The sequence below is a fragment of the Rattus norvegicus genome, chromosome 14 (genome assembly GCF_036323735.1).
Source record: "Rattus norvegicus strain BN/NHsdMcwi chromosome 14, GRCr8, whole genome shotgun sequence".
Lineage (NCBI taxonomy): Eukaryota > Metazoa > Chordata > Mammalia > Rodentia > Muridae > Rattus > Rattus norvegicus.
This window is the reverse complement of record NC_086032.1, coordinates 84,993,719-85,013,870: the sequence shown is the minus strand read 5'-3', so window position 1 is coordinate 85,013,870 and position 20,152 is coordinate 84,993,719. Positions and strand designations below refer to the sequence as shown.

Genomic DNA, 20,152 nt, shown 5'->3' with positions numbered 1-20,152 from the left:
GGCGATGCCTAGTCTGGGGACCGTTTCTGAGTGCTGCTGGCCTCTAAGAGATACCTCATGCCTGTACTTGGAAGAGCGTGGGACTCTCTTTCCCGGGAGTACGAGAATGGCTGACCTAGGGTCACTCATTCCTGTGTATATAGCTAACACAGGGCCTGGGAAAAGAGGGGCCAGGCTTAGGCTGGGCATGGATGCACTGACACTATCTCTGAACCTTCGAGACTGTAGCTTTTATCTACAGGCTTCTCTGGCCCTTGTCCAGATCCTCTGAGGTCCACGGTTCCCTGGGGCTACCTCTGCCAGTGGTTGGTGACGTCTTTTTTCCAGCAGTATAAGGTGGGCTGTCAGAGCCTGCTCAGGACATCTGGCCCTGCCAGCCCCATCCCTTCCACATGCTATTCAACCTGTGACCTAATCCAGACCTGTAGCCTTAATAGCTAAGGGATTTCAAGGGTGTATCCCACTGTTTCCCTGTACTCTGTCCTCACACAGCCAGCCGTACACACTTAAGAAAAACGTGTGCAGATGGGTAGCATGCTTAGATCGGTTTCCCGGGATTCCCAGTTCCAGTAAATGGCTGCTGCAGCTGCTCATCCTAGTCCATGGGATCCTCCTAATATGTCCCTTCCTGAACCCCTAGACCTTAAGCTGTCACTAGCTACAGATACGTTCTCTAGACCTTACCACATCCCTGTCACGGTACCCAGATTCTGGAGACTCTGCACTCTGTAGCCAGGCATCTCTAGCCTTCTCACGGTTGCCAGGGTCACTCAGCTTCTCCCCTCTACTGCAACTTTCCCACTTTCTTCAAAAGTGAAGACCTGCACCCTCCCAGCCCACCCTGACACCCGCTTCCTCGCCTCATCGCCCCACCCAACTCGACTGCCATGCCACTCTTTTCCAAGACTTTCCGTGAGCACTGGCCTCACATGGTACTGTGCTTGGGACAGATGCTCTTCTCTATCATCCCACGCACCACATAGCTAGCACAGAGCACACTGCCCAGAGCTGGCTGGCACCAGCTCAGGAAACCCGCTGGCGCTCTTCAGGGAATTCAGGGAAGGGGAGTCCTCCCACAGGAAGAGCCCTGTTTGCTTGTGGTCATAAACCTTGGTTGTCTGTCCTGGGACTTTTCAGACAAGGTCTATGAGAGAATCTAGCGAGCTCACAGCATCTCTCTGCAACACACGGTACGTCTAGAGACACATCAGAATGGCTCACTGGACACCCACCAAAGTCAGGTCCTGAAATCGCGCAGGAAGGAGCCCGATGGGGGGGTGTGGGCTCTGAGTCCAGGCAACTGCTTAGGATCCATCTCCTTACTCTTGGCTCTGCACACCATGGCGCTGTGGGAGTGGCTTGTACTATGTGTGTTCACCATCCTGGGAGTGTCTTGGAATGACTTGGGAATATAAGGGAGTCCCAGGGTTGCCCACAGTGGGCCTGGCCCACTATCTTTGCTCCTGTGCACAGCCCTGTTAAATAGACTTCATCATGACATGATGCCTCTTCTCCCCTCCTCCCCAAACCCACAGCTGAGGGTTGTGAAGCCACTCCTTGTCAGACCTCCCCAGGGTTGCACAGAGCTGGGGCTGGAAGTATGGGCCTCTCCAGGCCCAGTGCACACAGAGGAAGGGGCTTCTGTCTCCAGGGATGAGATGACTCACCTTTGGAAGGCATTCTCCACAGCGAGAACAGAGCCCTTTAGCTACTGCAGCCTAAGCCTCTTCCAGCACCCACCCTCCACTCTGTATCGCCAGGTTTGGGGAAGGCATGTGGGGTTATGCGAGGCGTCCTTCTAGCCACAGTGGTCTGGGTCAGTGTGAGAAATCCTGAAGCATGGCTGGTTTAGTCAAGGCTCAGAATGAGTGTTCCGTGGCCAGGTTCAACCACTAGGGGGCAGACTCTCCACTTCCCTGCAGCCTCATCAGCATGCAGACCGAGTTTAATGGAAATTTCTGTAAAAGGATCTCAATTTTAAATAGATTTTTAAATGCTGGCAGATCCACGGGCCAAGCGCAATTCTGTTTACGAGAATGGGGCTGGGCTTCGCGGAAGGTTCCCTCTCACTTCCTCAATGCCAGAAAGTTCTATCGCCTTCTCTGGAAAGTCTGCAGAAGGCAGCATGGGGGTGATAGGTGTCTTGGGTTTATTCGTCATGGGTCTTAGGGCATGTTTGTGGGTCTTCTTTCAGAGTAGAGGAGGTTCTTATGTCCTTCTTGTGAAGCGTCCATATATTCTATGTCCTGAAGTTGCTAAATCAAAATTGAATTTTTATGGAGGCAGTGCATGGTCCTCTGGACATTTGGCTTCAGTGATGTCCAGGACCTCAGGGTACTCTGATGTAGAAGTTGCAGAGCCCAGGTCCCAGATGGGACACTTGCTTTTTCAACATCTAGATAAAGGTGACGACACAAACATATTGGCCCTACCGATCCCTCACCACAGTGAACTAAGAAAGAGCAGAAACCATTCACTACATTCTCATCGGGATGCTCTAAGCTCTGGGCAAATTCTCCTCAACTCCAAGAAGAAGGCACAAGTCACTTGGAGCCCTCATCAGCCAGAGAGTCCAGCCATACACTGCCCAGTCATCCTGGACCATCTCCCTAGCCCTCGTCCTCTTCAGAGACCCCAACCTGAAGTCTTGGGCTCCCTTTATGAAGAATCTTGACCTGAAGGCAACCTCAACCCTCACCTTCACCCTCACACTAATCCAGGGTCCAGGCCTCTAGTCACTCGGAGGAGCTGCCGCTACAGAGATGCAGAGATGGGGTCCACCACTGCCTGAGAGCTGAACCTTTGTGCCACGAGACCACAGATATCTTACAATTGGATCCCTTTGATGGTTTTCTGTTTGGGCTGGTTTCTTTTTTGAGACAGGGTTTCCTGCCTCTGACTCCCAAGTACTGGGATAAAAGGCAGGTGCCGCCACACCTGGCTGGTCACTGGGTCCCTCTGTACCGCTGTAACTCAAGGGAAAAGACAAGCATCCCATGACTGCTGGTTCTCAGGAAACTGTACAAATCTAGGGAAGAAACAGAGGAGGCCCAGGGTATTGCTTTGGGGACATCCTGGATTTGCTGAATACAACCTGGATTGTTCCGCATAGCGCTGAGAATGTCTCTGGAGGCCTTCTCTGCAGGGGTGACAGCAGAAGCCACTGGCTACACGCTCACCCCATGCTCATCTGATGTCGGTGCATGGGGCGAGCCGGTGGGGGGCAGGGGGATCTTCTTCCCTTTGGTGTCTTTGTCAAAACCCTTGTCAGCCCTATTCCTGTCTGACTTCCCTGGGTTTAAACTTTAGGTGGGGTCCTTTAAAAATAAAAGTGGCCATCAACCAAGGTTCTGTGTCCCTTAGGAATGCTTTCAGTTAAAGGAAAGCAAGACTCCCGTGGCTTATGGACTACAGGTAGAGTTGAACACCAACCTCTCTTCTCTGCCAGGTACAATAGGCTAACAGTCTCTTCCTCCCAGCCTTGTCTCCATGGCTACCAGGTAGCTGCCACTATGGCAGTCGTCACAGCCATACACAGCTGTGTTCACCAATTACGAGGCACGGAAGCCCCCTCCTCCTTTTTTTTTTCTTTTCTATTTTTCGGAGCTGGGAACTGAACCCAGGGCCTTGCGCTTGCTAGGCAAGCGCTCTACCACTGAGCTAAATCCCCAACCCCAGCCCCCTCCTCCTTGGTCAGGATTGAGACCTATGCCCAAGCTTCAGGCACAGGAGATAGAATTACTGTGCCTGGCTTAGTCCAATCAGGGTTTACGGTTCTACCCAGCCCTTCTGAGCAAAGCTTGGGTAACAGGAAGAAGGTGCCCCCGCTTACAGTCCAAATCCCTCTAACCCGCCGAGTTTATGTGAAAGACACAAAAAGTACAGGTTCTCGTAAAAGAAGCTGGATCTGTGGCTTTCGTAAACGAAGAGTTCTCATTTTTCTTTTTCGTTCAAAGTACGAGTACCTTTGCAATTATTCCCCGCTGCCCAGGGCACCAACAAATGCACGAATGCATGCTCCCTGCTGTGCAGAGCGGGTACTCACAACGGGCACATGAACCCTCGCTGCCGAACAGAGCAGGCGGCCGCCACACAGCTGCCCACCTGCAGAGTCCAGCTACTCTTGAACTATCATGTGGAGGGTGAGTCCCACACCTTGGCCTTCCACATGCAGGGATGGCTGCCCCCATTCCTCCTCACCAAATTTGCCATTGAGAACATTTTCTCCCCTCATCCAAAATCTTAGGGGCGATGGGAGTCACTGCTGGGCACCGTGCTGCAAAGACCCTTCCTGTTAAGGACAAAGGCTGCCCGGCTCCCTACCGCCCGCCACTCTGGAGTACCCAGGCTAACAGTCACTGACATTTGAACTAAACTATAGTAAATAGTCCGAGATGTGGTGAGACACAGCTGCTAACTCCCCCCCCCCCCCGCACAGGTCGAGCAGATCCTGGCAGAGTTCCAGCTGCAGGAGGAAGACCTGAAGAAGGTGATGAGCCGGATGCAGAAGGAGATGGACCGTGGCCTGAGGCTGGAGACCCACGAGGAGGCCAGTGTAAAGATGTTACCCACCTACGTGCGTTCCACCCCAGAAGGCTCAGGTACCGCAGGGTTCATCTGTCCCTAGCCGGGACCTTCTAGGCAAATGATATCCCCAAATCACTGGACCAGTGTTTGTCCAGCTGCCTGAAGCCCTCGGGTGCTCAGGCCCAGCCTAGACCTATCAATTCTTAGGAGAACTGGCTTTTTTTTTTTGCCTCTAAGCTCACTTGGGGAATCTCCTCCTTATCCTGAGTCTGGTCTGTTATTCTAGGTGTAATGTCACTCTCTAGGTTCCAGCAGCCTCTACCTAAGGCAGGGCTTTCCCACTGATGCTCCCCGGTTTGCCTTCCACCCTTCCACAGATTGCTCTGGCATCACCTGACCCCCAGTGTCTAGGGTAGCATCCCTTCACCCACGTTTTCTGTAGGCCACGACACTGAACACCTCTCCCTCTGCCTGCAGAAGTCGGAGACTTTCTCTCCTTAGACCTGGGAGGAACCAACTTCAGAGTGATGCTGGTCAAAGTGGGAGAGGGGGAGGCAGGGCAGTGGAGCGTGAAGACAAAACACCAGATGTACTCCATCCCCGAGGACGCCATGACGGGCACTGCCGAGATGGTGAGCAGCCTGAGGGGCTGGCCAAGGAGGGCAAGGGGTCAAAGGTCACCCAGGATCTCGGGAGGGTTCCAAGAGCAGGAGTGATGGTGGACCACCCAGCTTCAGAGACCCATGAAGGTGGCTCGGAGGCTTAAAGTATTCCAAGTCCCAGTCCCCATCTGCCCAGAACAAGAAGGAGCTGGAGAAAGGTCAGTAGCAGGAGAAAAACCCAGCTTCTGTCCAGTTTCCTAGAGGAAAGCAAAGCATAGGATTGAGCAGCCAGAGGCCAGCTTTCCTCTCAGGCCACCATTACCCACCAGCAGGATAGACCAAGAGGCACGGTAGAAGCCACTGCCCAAGCAGCAAGGGTTTCTAAGCATGAGGAAGACTTAGATGGGAGACCTAGAAACAGAAGGAGCCTAGGATTAAGACAGACTTCCCTCACAGCCATCCCCGGGGGCAAGGCAAAACCCATTACCAGAGGGGCAGCCAGGTGAGAGGTTGCCCGTAGCCACTCAGCCTTCCCTTAGCACACCTTGAACTGGGCAGGCCATGACCCAGCACCCTCATCCATCTACAAAGAGCTCAGCAGTGCCCAGCCATGTGAGCAGCTCCACCGGAAGGGATTAGGACCAGCCTTCAGCGAGGGTCAGGTGGACAGGATACCTGGGGAACAGCAAAAGAGACAGGAATCATAGTCACGGCCAAGAATTCTACCCAGAGCTTCTTGGGACAGTCGTTTAGGCTTGAGGAGCCAGTCCTCCGCTGTGTCACCTGGTTCTGGGGACTGCAATCAGCAGGGTCTCCACCTAGGGAAGTGCAGGGCCTGAGTCCTGTTGAGAAGCAAACTCCAGACAGGTCCAGCCTACAGTTGCAGGCTCTGGGGTCAAATGTCATAACATCTCCGAGAGACACCGTGGCACCGTCCTTGGGAGAGAGAGCTGCTAGTGTCCAGGCCCTGACCTAATGCCATGCTGCAACTCCTAGCTCTTTGACTACATCTCTGAATGCATCTCTGACTTCCTTGACAAGCATCAGATGAAGCACAAGAAACTGCCCCTGGGCTTCACCTTCTCCTTCCCTGTGAGGCACGAAGACCTAGACAAGGTGAGCCGGGTGGAGGAGAGGGAAGGGGGATGAATGGATGGGAATGCACTTATGCTGCCTTCTGTTGCAGCTCCCCAAACCACACTGAGAAAGAGCCCAAGCGCAGAAGGGATTGCAACTGTGACCCCTGTCACTTCCTACCTGTAAAGCTTTGGCAAATAGATTCTTACTGCGTGGCAAAGTCTCTCAGGAGATATGCTGTGGTCACCCCACTACAGATAAAGAAACAGGTTAAACAAGTCGCTGGTAGTGGGAGGTAGCAACAGGCGGTAAGAGTGAGGCCCCAGCTCACCAAAGAGCAATGACTTCTGGCTGAGTCAGAAGTGGGAAAACTCTGAGAATTTACCCCTCAGCAGTCACAACCTCAGGAGTCACATTACACACATGCACACGGGCGCACACACACACGCACGCACACGCACGCACACATAAATGTACTTTTATCCTCCTGATGTAATTGTCATCTAGATGCTTACCACCTCAGTCTGCTAACCTAGGCCTAGTCCTGGAAGCTTCTGGCTTCCATACAATCTAATCTAGGTCTAGAATGTCTTTAGCCTTTGAGACTTACGGCTGAGTACACTCACCCTTTCTTGTTCTTTCTGAACTCTGGCTGGCTGGTTCAACTCAGCTGCTGTGGCTCAAACTTCTCTCCAAGCTGACTGATTCAATTTGGCTTCTCTCTCCTCCTCTCCTAAATTACTCTGTGTGGCTTCAAACTACCTCTAACAATCTGTTCTAATCTTCTGGCTCCTTCTCTTCCCTGGCTCATTCTGTCTTCGCCTGTGTCTAGCTTGCTCTCTCTCTCCCTCTCTCTCTCTCTCTCTGCAACCCATCTCTGTAAAACTCTCCCAGTAAAACTGCCACTTTTTTTTTCTTTTCTCTCTCTGTGCCCTCACAAGTAGCTTCCTTTTCCCCTCTCTTCTCATGAGAATTGGGTAGATCCTATTCTGTCAAATCTTTCACTGATTCATCACTCTGTCTACCACTCAATTAGACACCACTTTCAAACATGGGTGCTTCCTTTTGCAAACTAAGATCACCTTCATTGTTTGGGCTCAAAGGTGTGTACTAAGAGTATGTCTGTATTCCAGCCAAAGGGATTAAAGGCACGTGAGACACATCCTAACTAGAAATAGGGTTTTCTGGGGTTGGGGATTTAGCTCAGTGGTAGAGCGCTTGCCTAGGAAGCGCAAGGCCCTGGGTTCGGTCCCCAGCTCTGAAAAAAAGAACCAAAAAAAAAAAAAAAAGAAAGAAAGAAAGAAATAGGGTTTTTTTCCCCTTTCAGTAAATAACTCAGAGTTATTATCTCAGGGTTCACAGCGTGATGAAGATATCCTGCAACACATGCACACAAATGTGCATGTGCACACATATCATAAGAACTCTGCTTTAAAGGGGCTGGGGATTTAGCTCAGTGGTAGAGCGCTTACCTAGGAAGCGCAAGGCCCTGGGTTCGGTCCCCAGCTCCGGAAAAAAAAAAAAAAAAAAAAAAAAAAAAAAAAAAAAAAAAGAACTCTGCTTTAGTTTCCTTTGTAGTTATTGTAAATAAGTATTCTTCTGACAAAAGCAACTTCGAGGAGAAAGGGTTTAATTTAGCTCACTGTTCCAGGTTATAGTACTTCATAGCAGGGAAGTCACAGCAGCAGGAGCTTGAATGCTGGTCATATCACATCCACAATCAGAAGCAAAAAGCAAAGAATGCGTGATTGCTTGAGTTCAGCTTGTTTTCTGCACATCCCTGCCTAGGGAATGGTGCCGCCCACTGGGAGAAAGTCTTCCCACCTCAGTGTGATCAAGACAACTGTTCACAGGCCAACTTAATCTAAACAACCCCTTACTGAGACTCCCTTCCAAGGTGATGTTTTACTATGGCAAGTTGACAGAACAAATCGTTACAAGCTCTATCAGAAACAAAGCCAGGTCATGCTCCAAGAGGCAAAAGCCGCAGTCGATCCCACACCTCCTGTACTTTTTAAAGCCCCAAGATCCACAGAGAAATCCACATTTGGTTCATCCATGTGCGGCAGGATTTACTGTAAGAGAGGCACCCAGTGTTATTCAGCACTGCTCTCCCAGGGACCTGCCTGGCCTACCTCTACTCTGAAATCCTGAGCTTTGCTGCTCAACATTCTTAGGCTGGGGTTCTAGAGCATTTACTCTAAATTCTCAAGGTTCTAGGTACGTGTGTGTGTGTGTGTGTGTGTGTGTGTGTGTGTGTGTGTGTGTTGTTCCCAGTTGTTTCCAATGCCTCTCAAAGCTGTGTGAGTCTACTTCCTCAAATGTGAAATAAGGGGTTGGGAGTGTCATGGCTTTATGGCCTTGTTGGTTTAAAGCCACAGATCCCTGCCAGTGCGGCAGCCATGAGGCCATCCTACCCTTACAGGGCATCCTCCTCAATTGGACCAAGGGCTTCAAGGCCTCTGGAGCAGAAGGGAACAACATCGTAGGACTTCTCCGAGATGCTATCAAGAGGAGAGGGGTGAGCACAGCTTTGCCTGCCCTGAGGGGCTGTCCTGAGCATGTCTGCCTTCATCACAGGGCCCCTCTCCTCAGCTCCATGTCCATAGTCTCTGTACTTCTTGGCAGGACTTTGAGATGGATGTGGTGGCAATGGTGAACGACACAGTGGCCACAATGATCTCCTGCTACTATGAAGACCGCCAATGTGAGGTCGGCATGATTGTGGGTAAGGGCTTCTCCCCCTGGCAACCATTCTAGGCTGCACAAGGGTCATAGCAGCCAATGCCGAAGCATTTACAAGTGCCAGTCAGAACAGGCCTGGTCCCTGAGCCAGGCGGCCGTGGGGGTGTGGTGATATGGGAACTGGAGGTTGATAGGGAGTAGTATGTCAACGTTTGCAGCATCAGGGCGTTAGATGGCCTGCCAGCTGCATGCACACCTGCCCTGCCTATCTGGATGTAATTAAACCGCCTTGTCTGGTAAATTGACCACACTGTACGAATCTGTCCAAGTGAGAGAGAATCGGCAGAAGTGGTACCATCCATGTGGCTGGCAGCCCTGCCTCAGCCCGGCCCTGCCCCTGACAGCAAACCCAGCACTATGAACTGCAGGTCCTAGACCCGCTCTGGAGGGAAGGAGAGTCTTGAAAAGGAAGCCACAGTGCTCTCTCTTAAGCAGGAGCAGGAGCTGCATAGCAACTTCCTCCTCCTGCCCCTGCTCCCACTCTCGGAAGTTCCTGCGTTCTTCCGAAGCAGTAGTTCAACCGAATCAGTTATCTGCTCTGCACACAGAGGTAGAAATGTACGTTTGGACGCTTTGGGCCCTGATTGCCCAGAAAATCCATGTGTTAGGCTTTCCAGAGCCAGATCCCCAATGCCGTGTGTTTGTATTCATAAGTTCTTATCCGTACTTACGCTTGTGCCCTAAATAACATGTTTTATAAACTCCATTCATTTCATATTCATACATATATAAAACGTCATAGGTGTGCACGTACGGGTACACACATATACATATTTACATTTGATATGGCTGTTCTGAGACAGAGTCTCGCTACGTAGCTCTCCCTATCCTAGAACTCACTATGCGGACCAGGCCTCAAACTCACAGAGATCCACTTGCCTCAGCCTCCTGAGTGTTAAGACTAAAGGTATGTGCCACCACACCCGGCTATGTGCTTTACACTCCAACCCGACCCCTCCGCGTCACTTCTCATTTCCTGTTTTTACTTGTGATCTAGCCTGTGTAGTGAAAATCCCTCTCTCCAGATGCCCTTGGTTGTGCCTGCCTCTGCGTCTCCTCCTGAACGCCTCCTGGGGCTCTCAAGACATTTTTTTTTTTGGTTCTTTTTTTTTCCGGAGCTGGGGACCGAACCCAGGGCCTTGCGCTTCCTAGGCAAGCGCTCTCCCACTGAGCTAAATCCACAACCCCTCCCAAGACATTTTAATCTGAACTTAGTCCAGTCACCTATGGCTACTCCCCAGGCACACCGCCACCTCCTGTGGCATGATGCACACGTGATGGGTATCTTTGCTGGCCCATGGCTAAGTGCAGCAGGTCCTGCCTGCAGTAGCTTCTGGAGGGCTTACATGGTGCCTCACTCACTTTGAGAGTCTTCTAAAAGAGTTCAGGAGAGAGACTCCAAAAAGTGCCTGCAACATGCTAGAAAACAAGGGGCTGGAGAGATGGCCGAGGAGTTATGAGCACTTGATGCTCTTCCAGAGGACCTGGGTTTGATTCCCAGCACCCACATGGTGGTGACTCACAACTGTCTGTAACTGCAGTCCCAGGAGATCTATACCCTCCGCTGGCTTCTCTAGGCATCAGACAGACAGACATGTAGTGTGCAGACAGAACATTTATATACCTAACATTTAAAAAAATTTAAAAAGGAGGTTGGGGATTTAGCTCAGCGGTAGAGCACTTGCTAGCAAGTGCAAGGCCCTGGGTTCGGTCCCCAGCTCCGAAAAAAAAGAAGAAGAAAAAAAAAAAGCCATGACCCCCTCACACTCATTTCCAGTGTCAAAACCACATCAGCACACCTTGTTTTTCCTCCATCCCCAGACTTCCCAGGAAAGGAGTGGGGATGCCATTCTTGTTAGAGGGCAGTCTGCAGACTGACCCCGCTACTCTTCGTTACATAGATGCTCCAGTCTCCCAGCATCCACCCCCGGTTCTCACAGCCTCAATGTGCCCCATCCCTCCCTCTAGGCACTGGCTGCAATGCCTGCTACATGGAGGAAATGCAGAATGTGGAGCTGGTGGAAGGGGATGAGGGACGCATGTGCGTCAACACGGAGTGGGGCGCCTTCGGGGACTCGGGCGAGCTGGATGAGTTCCTACTGGAGTATGACCGGATGGTGGATGAAAGCTCAGCGAACCCCGGTCAGCAGCTGTAAGGATGCTCCCTGCCCTCCTAGCCCACCCCGGCAGCTGCTCTGGCCGGGTTCATCACAGCTGGCTCACAGCACACAATAGCTTGTTTATAAGCAGCTCTGGGGAGAAGCAAATTGACGTCCCTCTGTGAGCTGGCTCTTTCCTTCAGCTCAGTTACACCCTGCTCTGTGAGGTGTGGAGCTGTCACGGGGGTTGGTATAAAATCCTGTCCCTCTACTCTCATAGGTGGCCGGCCACTAGATGGCCCTGAAAGACCCTTAGCAAGGTTTATCTGGTTTAAGGCAGAAACCCCCACAGCACATAATGCATGCCAGTTCTACACAATGAGTATTGGCATTTAGGGGAATGTATCCTGGGACCCAACTGTCTTGAATCATGGCTACTGCAGGGTGTTGAGGTATGCTCCTCTAACCTCAACACTCGGGAGGCAGAGTCCCACAAATTGCTTTGTGTTCCAGGCCAGCCAGGGCTACAGAGCAAGTTCCAGAATAGCCAGGGATACATAGTGAGACCCAGTCTCAAAAAATAAAAGTAACTAAGTAAATAAAATGAATGGTGCCTGAAACAAGTTAGCCACCTACATGGTACTGTTCTCACGCTAACTACTTAATGAGTTTCATATCAGAACCTCACAAGCCTCTGTTGGATCATTTAATATCTGCTGTATTGCAAGGTGAAAATATGGAGGCTCACACATTAGACAAAAATATACCAGGCTGCCATGGGCCATGTTGGCACCAACCCTGTGAGCCACTGAGAATAGCTATCATCCCTTCACGTGGTTGTCACTGAATTCCCAGGGTGCGGGCTTCACACAAGGCTTGCCACCAGTAAGCTTTCAAAGGACCACAGAGGCTCCTTAACTCTGTGACCCTTTCATATACCAGGGCCAGCCCAGAGTCAGATGGGGCCCTCAGCTGGGTTTAAAATATGCAAGTTCCTAGGACCTGAGGTTTCTGAAGCCTCTGTTTACAAATGTGGGGGCAGGGTGTGAGGGCAAGGACCTTGGATAATGACTAGGGGGTAGGAATGAGAGGAATCACAGTGTCCCACGTGGTCACCTCCTAACCAGAATAGGCCTGTGGGGATTTCCCGACGGCCTGCTGGCATGACCCACGGTTCTGTATCCAGGTACGAGAAGATCATCGGTGGGAAGTATATGGGCGAGCTGGTACGACTTGTGCTGCTTAAGCTGGTGGACGAGAACCTTCTGTTCCACGGAGAGGCCTCGGAGCAGCTGCGCACGCGTGGTGCTTTTGAGACCCGTTTCGTGTCACAAGTGGAGAGGTGCCTGCAGGGGGCAGAAGCAGGGCCCAAGTGCGGGAGGGGAAGGGAGGGGGTGGGCACAGAGACAGCTCAGTGGACACAGAGAGATGGAGCGCGGTTCTAAGGGAAGCAGAGTATTAGGTCAGGGGCACCGGGGAACACGAAACTAGGCTCAATACTCCTAGGACCTCTTGCGTGAAGTGTTTTATAAAAAAGCCAAGAATATGTTTTGTAGAGCACGGTATGGATCCCTTCCGCCCTGAGATACCAGCCATACTACGGGTATAGTGTAGAATAGAGTTTATTTAGGGAAAGGGAGTTAAGAAGAGGAGAGAGAGAGAGAGAGAGAGAGAGAGAGAGAGAGAGAGAGAGAGAGAGAGAGAGGTAGACAGAAGAAACACAGAGATAGACACACAGAGAGAAGAGACCGGCCAGGAACATATAAAGGGGAGTGGGGGAGGGATGGGGAAATGAAAGAACCGGAGAACACAAGGAATTGCCAAGCAGTTCCTTTTACAGCAAGCCAGGCCTACCTAGCTGTTGCCAGGTAACTGTTGGTAGCCTAGAAGGAATGCTAACACTGAGTGTCCACTAACTCAGTGGACACGGTCCCCAGTTTCTCTCCATTACCCAGAGCCATCGTCTCTCAGTTTCGTGCCACAGCTCGGAGAATATGGCACTGCCATCCTCGCGACAGCGAGGATCCGGAGCTGAAGAAAGAATTGCTAGGCAGGGCAAGTCATACCCATTCCCCCCTCAGGACCCTCAGTGACTTCCCTCCTCAATCCTGCCCGCAGCGACTCCGGGGACCGAAAGCAGATCCACAACATCCTAAGCACTCTGGGGCTTCGACCCTCTGTCACCGACTGCGACATTGTGCGCCGTGCCTGTGAAAGCGTGTCCACTCGCGCCGCCCATATGTGCTCCGCAGGACTAGCTGGGGTCATAAATCGCATGCGCGAAAGCCGCAGTGAGGACGTGATGCGCATCACTGTGGGCGTGGATGGCTCCGTGTACAAGCTGCACCCGAGGTCAGCTTCCACCTTCGCTTGCGCTTCAACCTCCCAGGCTTCAACCTCTCCTTTTTTTTTTTTTTTTTAAGATTTATTCATTTATTATATATAAGTACACTGTAGCTGTCTTCAGATACACCAGAAGAGGGCATCTCTTTACAGAACCGATGTGAGCCACCATGTGGTTGCTGGGAATTGAACTCAGGACCTCTGGAAGAGTAATCGGGTGCTCTTAACCACTGAGCCATCTCTCCAGCCCTCAACCTCTCCTTCTAAAGGGAGGCTCAAAGGGCGTGGCTTTTCAGTCATTTGTGAGCCTATCCTGTTTGGCTCTCCCTGGGCCAGGAAAGCTGAATGAATATACTGCAGTCTGGGGTGAGGGGTGGGGGTGAAGAGATAGGGTATGGGCTGCCCGTGGCGGGGTGGCAAAAGTGGGCTCTAAAGGATGGGAGTAGAAATAGCAGCTCTGTTTTCCTCCTGTTCAGCTTCAAGGAGCGGTTTCACGCCAGTGTGCGCAGGCTGACACCCAACTGCGAAATCACCTTCATCGAATCAGAGGAGGGCAGCGGCAGGGGAGCCGCGCTGGTCTCTGCGGTGGCCTGCAAGAAGGCTTGCATGCTGGCCCAGTGAAATCCAGGTCATATGGACCGGGACCTGGGTTCCACGGGGACTCCACACACCACAAATGCTCCCAGCCCACCGGGGCAGGAGACCTATTCTGCTGCTACCCCTGGAAAATGGGGAGAGGCCCCTGCAAGCCGAGTCGGCCAGTGGGACAGCCCTAGGGCTCTCAGCCTGGGGCAGGGGGCTGGGAGGAAGAAGAGGATCAGAGGCGCCAAGGCCTTTCTTGCTAGAATCAACTACAGAAAATGGCGGAAAATACTCAGGACTTGCACTTTCACGATTCTTGCTTCCCAAGCGTGGGTCTGGCCTCCCAAGGGAATGCTTCCTGGACCTTGCAATGGCCTGGCTTCCCTGGGGGGGACACACCTTCATGGGGAGGTAACTTCAGCAGTTCGGCCAGACCAGACCCCAGGAGAGTAAGGGCTGCTAGTCACCCAGACCTGGCTGTTTTCTTGTCTGTGGCTGAAGAGGCCGGGGAGCCATGAGAGACTGACTATCCGGCTACATGGAGAGGACTTTCCAGGCATGAACATGCCAGAGACTGTTGCCTTCATATACCTCCACCCGAGTGGCTTACAGTTCTGGGATGAACCCTCCCAGGAGATGCCAGAGGTTAGAGCCCCAGAGTCCTTGCTCTAAGGGGACCAGAAAGGGGAGGCCTCACTCTGCACTATTCAAGCAGGAATCATCTCCAACACTCAGGTCCCTGACCCAGGAGGAAGAAGCCACCCTCAGTGTCCCTCCAAGAGACCACCCAGGTCCTTCTCTCCCTCGTTCCCAAATGCCAGCCTCTCTACCTGGGACTGTGGGGGAGTTTTTAATTAAATATTTAAAACTACTTCAACATGGCCTGTCCGTTGTTCTTTGGCCTCCGTGGTGGTGACAGCAAAGAAACATCACTGATATACACAGATACTCCCTAAATTGGCTGTGTCTCTATTTGCTGTGCCCTGCACCACCACCACCCACCCCCCTGCCCCCAACACTATTCCCCGGGGTGTGTGTGAGAGGTAGGCTGTAGGAACAGGAATGAAGTGACCTGGGGGGACACTGAATACCCCTGCTGGGCCCAGACAACCCCTCCCCCCAAGCTGCCCTTGCAACAGGGAGGTGCTGCTCCGGTCAGGGGTGGGGGAGGGGTCGGTTCAGCTCTAGGATGGTCTCAGCCGCATTCTATCTCAGAACCAGGGAGGAAGCAGGAAGGGCCAAGGTTAGGAGTTGTTGAGCAATTTCTAAGGTCCCTCCAGAGGCTCTGGTAGATGACATCACTAGCAAAGGGCTTAATCTATGCAGCATTAATATGCCTTCGGGTGAACAGACTTGTATGAGCTTAATGCACATTTATTTCTCAATGGAACTACCCAGGAAGTCAAAGGCTTACTCTGTTCTCCGTTTCATTCAGAAAAAAAAAAAAAAAAAAAAAATCCCAAATTGGTGGTTTTAGGTGAAAGTCGAGTTTTCCTTGAAATCTTGCTGTTTTCTGGTAATTCTCATGTCGCATTGCTTCTGATCGGCTTCACTTTCTTGAACAAACACAAGCATTGGCATTCACAGGGCCCAACGCTCACATTTGCACACTTACGTATTGGAGCAGATTTTCAGTACAATGTCTTTCAGCTTCTCCTACAGACCGGACTCTGAGGCACTGTACTGATTTTTTCTTTTTTAGTCTCTCTTTACACATCCAACCTGAATGAATGAACTTTATTTTCAGATAGTTAGGAGGGGTGTTATAAAATACTCATATGGGGTTGGGAATTTAGCTCAGTGGTAGAGCGCTTGCCTAGCAAGCGCAAGGCCCTGGGTTCGGTCCCCAGCTCTGAAAAAAAAAAAAAAAGAAAAAAGAAAAAAAATAAAATACTCATACAAAAGGAGGCCTTGGATCCGTGTGTGGTACAGACTTGTAATCCCAGCACCAGCCTGGGCAACAAAGTGAGTTCCAGGCTAGCCTTGGCTACACAGCTGACCCACTCTCACGATAAAGGAGGGTGGGGTGGGACTTGAGGCCCACCAGGGGCGAGTGCCCATATTCTAACCCACCTTGCCACATTGGGATGAGGATGAACATTGAACCCAGTCAGAGGCCTACTCACAATCTCCCCTAAGCTGTCCAGCTTCTCTGACTTCTCTGCCACACCAGGGTCCTCAGAAGTTGACTGTTGCTGTTTGCAACCAAAGCTCCTTGGTCCACGATTCAGAGACACGAGGTGGGCTCTGCGAGCCAGTTTCACAAGAACCCAAAGCTTTCCTGAGAAACAGTACCACACAGGCCTGTCCCGTGCCAGGGCCTCTGGATTCCAGATGTTGAACAGGCTGAGTGGCCAGGAGAAGGCTACAGCTCTCCGTTGGGAATATCAGAGAGAACTTGGGGAGGAGGGTAGAGTGGAGATGGAACTTAACGAACAGCAAGACTCCAAATAGGCTGGGTATGACTGTCTCCACAGGGCAGGCGCGAGTGAACAGCAGCTCAGGTTGGAATGTGAGGAGAGCAACATTCTGTCACCCCAATCCTGAGTTACCCCCAAACCAAGTAAATGGTCCTGTGGGGCTCACAGCCTGCTCAGAACTGCTGTCTGTCTGTAGTCAGCTAGGCAGCAGGCCAGAGCTCAGGGGTTTTACTCAGCCCAGAGGATACTGGCCAGAGACCATGCTTGGAAACACTTACTGCTTCCTAAGCTCACAGCAGCGAAAGCAGTAGTCAGGTAGGAGGGAGGGTCAGGTGACAGGGACTTCCAACATGACCTGGAATAACAAAGGCTTTGAGTGTCTCTGACAGGGACGACACGGAGCCTGGCCACAAGAGATGGATCTATGGATCCTAGGATGTTACACTCGGGGGCCTGAAGGTTACCAGCAGTGTTGAGTGGGATCTACTTGGGGTCCTGTCTTTCTCCACCAGCAGGGGTTTCCAAGTTTAGCCCAGTTATCCATTCCTCTCCTTATTTGGGCCTTTGGGTGATAAGGTTCAGACATAAAGAGTCCAGTGACAAGATCATTCAGTCAGACCACTACGGACCATGGTAAGTGCTGGGTGGGGAACAAGAGACCAGTCACGCACAAGTGCTAGTCTCTGAGCTGCCAGGGGACAGAGCCAGGGACTTCTGTGCCTGAGCTGGGCTCAGGGAAGTGATCTTTCCGGGTGGGGAAAGGCCCCTCTCCCTGGCACTCCTGCATGAGACTACAAGTGGTGGGAGGAGGTCTTTGGAGAAATGGAGAGAGGACCCTTCTGACCGTCAGTATTACAGGCCAGTAGGAAGGCTGGGACCCGGGGCAAGGCTGCAGCCACCAAGCAGGCTCAACGTGGCTCTTCCAATGTCTTCTCAATGTTCGAGCAAGCCCAGATTCAGGAATTCAAGGAAGTGAGTACCCTATCTCAAACAGCCTCTCACCCCAGGGAGACCGCTTCATACCCCATACACAAGCTCTTCTCCGAGGGTCAGTGGTCCTCGTTCACACCACCCGAGCCTCTCTCCCTTGCCTGCGTTCCCTGAAAGAGATGGGGTTAGTAGCTCCCACCTGAAGGCTGTCTCCTCACAGGCCTTCAGCTGCATTGACCAGAACAGAGACGGAATCATCTGCAAGTCAGACCTGAAGGAGACTTATTCCCAGCTCGGTGAGTGGATCCATAGATCGGCCTCCCAGTGACCCGTCTTGCTGTCTTCAGGGGCTTGCTCTGAAGGACACGGCCCCGCCCTTTCTCTCACAGGCTAGCCTCAGTTCAGTCACAAGTCCCCCACCCCCGACCTGCCCACAGCTGGAGCTGCCCCTGCCTCTCCCCTCACTGCCTGGGAAGTTGGGGGGAGCAGCCTGGGTCACCTCTAGTCCTACTTTCATAGGGAGGGTAAGTGTCCCAGAGGAGGAGCTGGATGCCATGCTGCAAGAGGGGAAGGGCCCCATCAACTTCACCGTCTTCCTCACGCTCTTCGGGGAGAAACTCAATGGTGAGTTTGCATCAGGTCTGAGTCTCCTTAGCCGGAGAGCAAGGAGTCAGTGGTCCTCGCCTGACCTCACCTGACCCCTGAGCCCCATGTGAGGCTCTCAACTTAACTCACCTGAAACTTGTGGACTCTGTCTGCCCATGGCCAACGCAGAGGCCGTGGAGCATCCTGGACTGACTTATTCAGGAAACATCCACTTCCAAATCACAGTTTTGACTTCCCAGCCAGGCCTGCCAATCCCTTTGATCCCCAAGAAACACTCTGTAGGGTGAACCCTGATGCACACCTCCAATCCACCCCACCTTACCTTTATTCACTTGATGTAGCCTAGGCTACAAGGCCCCGATACAAGAAAGCTCCCTTGTAGTCTAAATTCATCCCGGGTGGGGCCTAGAGGCTGGGGATGTGAGAGTTGACCTGGCTGCTTCGCCCTCTCCCCCCTTCCCCCTCTCCTCCTTTCTTCTCCCCTCTCCCTCACTTACCCCTTCCTCCTCGCTCCTCCCCTCTCCCCACAGGGACCGACCCTGAGGAGGCCATCCTGAGTGCTTTCCGAATGTTTGACCCGAGCGGCCAGGGAGTTGTGAACAAGGAGGAGTAAGTGAGGCCCTTTCATCCCCACAGTGGGCACCACAGGGAAACCACGAGGGTGGTGAGGTCCTTTGTGTGTCTCAGGTATGTGACCAGTTCTACCCTGGGCCCCAGTCACGCTCTCCCAGCTCTGGCCTTCTCTTTTCCTCAGGTTCAAGCAGCTTCTCATGACCCAGGCAGACAAGTTCTCTCCTGCTGAGGTGAGACACCCTGACCCCATCAACACCTGCTCCTGGCATTGTGGCAAGCCTCCGGGGTTAGGCCTCATGACACTCCCCACCCCAGGGCTGTGTGAGCTAAATGGCTAACAGGATCTTCCCAGAAGACATATAGGCTCTGTTAAGACCCGAACGGGAGAATTCAGACTCACAGGAGGGTGGGTTTATCTCTGTGGTGAGTCCTTCGGTCTCTTCCCCGCTGGGCCCGTTTCTTAGTCTGTCCACACACAGGAAAAGCCACCAGACTGCAGTTTGGGGCTGAAAAGGCTGAGTCCCAAAGCACAGCTGTTGGGACAGGGTGTCACATCTCTGCTGTCACCTCCCACAGGTGGAGCAGCTGTTCGCCCTGACACCCATGGACCTGACAGGCAACATCGACTACAAGTCTCTCTGCTACATCATCACCCACGGGGATGAGAAAGAGGAGTAGAGACACACTGGGGTCACCTCAATAAACTCTGTGCCTGAACTGAACTGAGGCGTTGGCTTGACTGTGACAGGCGGGATGGAGGTGGACCGCACAGGGCACCACCCTACACCACCAAGTAAAATAGCAACCACTGTTTTGCCCATCACTGAACTCCAAGAGAGAAAACGGGGTACACACAACCTCCATGAGGCCCAGGAATGAGCCACCTGTGGGCAACCCAGCTCTTGAGGTCTGGGGAAAGAAGAAATATCTTGCTGGGCACTTTCTGCCCAACATCCAGCGAGTGGATGCAGCCCCAGGGACTTCCAACCACATAGCCTTCCCTGTAGACTCAGGTCTACTGCCCCGTTCTCCTCTTGATAGGCTGCCTGTGTGGGCCCTATGGGAAAAGCACAGCCAGAACTAGATGCTGGCTGAGGGGTGGAGGCCTTGCTTAACACGTTCCATGTCCTGGACTCCATGCACAGCAAGCAGCTCTCCCTTAGAGGGCATCACGATCATATGGAAAGCATGGGAAGAGGATGACACGATGGGACATGATGCCGGACGCACAGCCGATCACACGCAGATGCTAGAGACGGGTCTCCTGCTTCATGAGGCCCTCATCGGGGTTTTGTTAAGGAGTCATACAACTATATCTTAGGGAGAGGACTGCCCCTACAGAATTGTTAGCCCCCCCCCCCAACATCCCCCTTCTCTGTCAAACAACAGAGGTTGCAGGAACAGGCAATTCCTCCACAAGTATCTAGGGAGAGACGGAAAAACTAGTGAGTGTTGGGGCAAACCAGAGCAGCCAGCTCTCTGTGCCCGGCCTCCCTCCAAGACTGCCACAGTGGCTGTAAACTTGGAGCTGGGATGAGGTGAGAAAGAGAAAGAGGGGGGTTGGGGATTTAGCTCAGTGGTAGAGCATTTGCCTAGCAAGTGCAAGGCCCTGGGTTCAGTCCCCAGCTCCGAAAAGAAAAGAAAAGAA

At 52.3% G+C, this 20,152-nt stretch overlaps 2 protein-coding genes across 8 annotated transcripts in view; both read left to right on the top strand.

Moving 5' to 3' along the window:
• The window catches only part of Gck (glucokinase), a 42,080-nt gene extending 27,228 nt beyond the window's left edge, over nucleotides 1-14,852 (top strand). Inside the window, exons 2-11 of one of the 6 annotated variants that reach the window (NM_001270849.1) lie at nucleotides 3,992-4,142; nucleotides 4,439-4,549; nucleotides 5,005-5,159; nucleotides 6,126-6,245; nucleotides 8,632-8,727; nucleotides 8,835-8,934; nucleotides 10,920-11,103; nucleotides 12,237-12,392; nucleotides 13,169-13,402; nucleotides 13,870-14,851. In NM_001270849.1, the coding sequence (NP_001257778.1) occupies nucleotides 3,992-4,142; nucleotides 4,439-4,549; nucleotides 5,005-5,159; nucleotides 6,126-6,245; nucleotides 8,632-8,727; nucleotides 8,835-8,934; nucleotides 10,920-11,103; nucleotides 12,237-12,392; nucleotides 13,169-13,402; nucleotides 13,870-14,014 (1,452 nt within the window). In that variant the 3' untranslated portion in view covers nucleotides 14,015-14,851. Of the gene's footprint in view, nucleotides 1-36; nucleotides 4,143-4,438; nucleotides 4,602-5,004; nucleotides 5,160-6,125; nucleotides 6,246-8,631; nucleotides 8,728-8,834; nucleotides 8,935-10,919; nucleotides 11,104-12,236; nucleotides 12,393-13,168; nucleotides 13,403-13,869 lie in introns of those variants that run through there. The other 5 variants (XM_063272864.1, XM_039091619.2, XM_006251179.5 and 2 more) reach the window with 5 other exon arrangements.
• Nucleotides 14,853-16,697: 1,845 nt separating this feature from the next.
• Nucleotides 16,698-19,227, top strand: Myl7 (myosin light chain 7). Of its 2 annotated transcripts, XM_006251216.4 has the most exons (7): nucleotides 16,698-17,028; nucleotides 17,254-17,367; nucleotides 17,546-17,621; nucleotides 17,845-17,949; nucleotides 18,462-18,540; nucleotides 18,686-18,734; nucleotides 19,081-19,226. In XM_006251216.4, the coding sequence occupies exons 1-7, from the start codon at nucleotides 17,026-17,028 to the stop codon at nucleotides 19,180-19,182; spliced, it is 528 nt and encodes a 175-aa protein (XP_006251278.1). In that variant the 5' UTR covers nucleotides 16,698-17,025; the 3' UTR covers nucleotides 19,183-19,226. The 2 variants fall into 2 exon arrangements, with proteins under 2 accessions (XP_006251278.1, NP_001099487.1); NM_001106017.1 differs by lacking the exon at nucleotides 16,698-17,028 and having other exon boundaries at nucleotides 17,247-17,367; nucleotides 19,081-19,227.
• Nucleotides 19,228-20,152: the final 925 nt, after the last annotated feature.

What these genes read in the sequence shown, in the direction of transcription:
- Myl7 (XM_006251216.4), top strand. An exon ending in GGAGACTTATTCCCAGCTCG is followed by an intron (nt 17,622 to 17,844) that starts GTGAGTGGATCC and finishes CTACTTTCATAG; the next exon opens with GGAGGGTAAGTGTCCCAGAG. An exon ending in GGAGTTGTGAACAAGGAGGA is followed by an intron (nt 18,541 to 18,685) that starts GTAAGTGAGGCC and finishes TCTTTTCCTCAG; the next exon opens with GTTCAAGCAGCTTCTCATGA.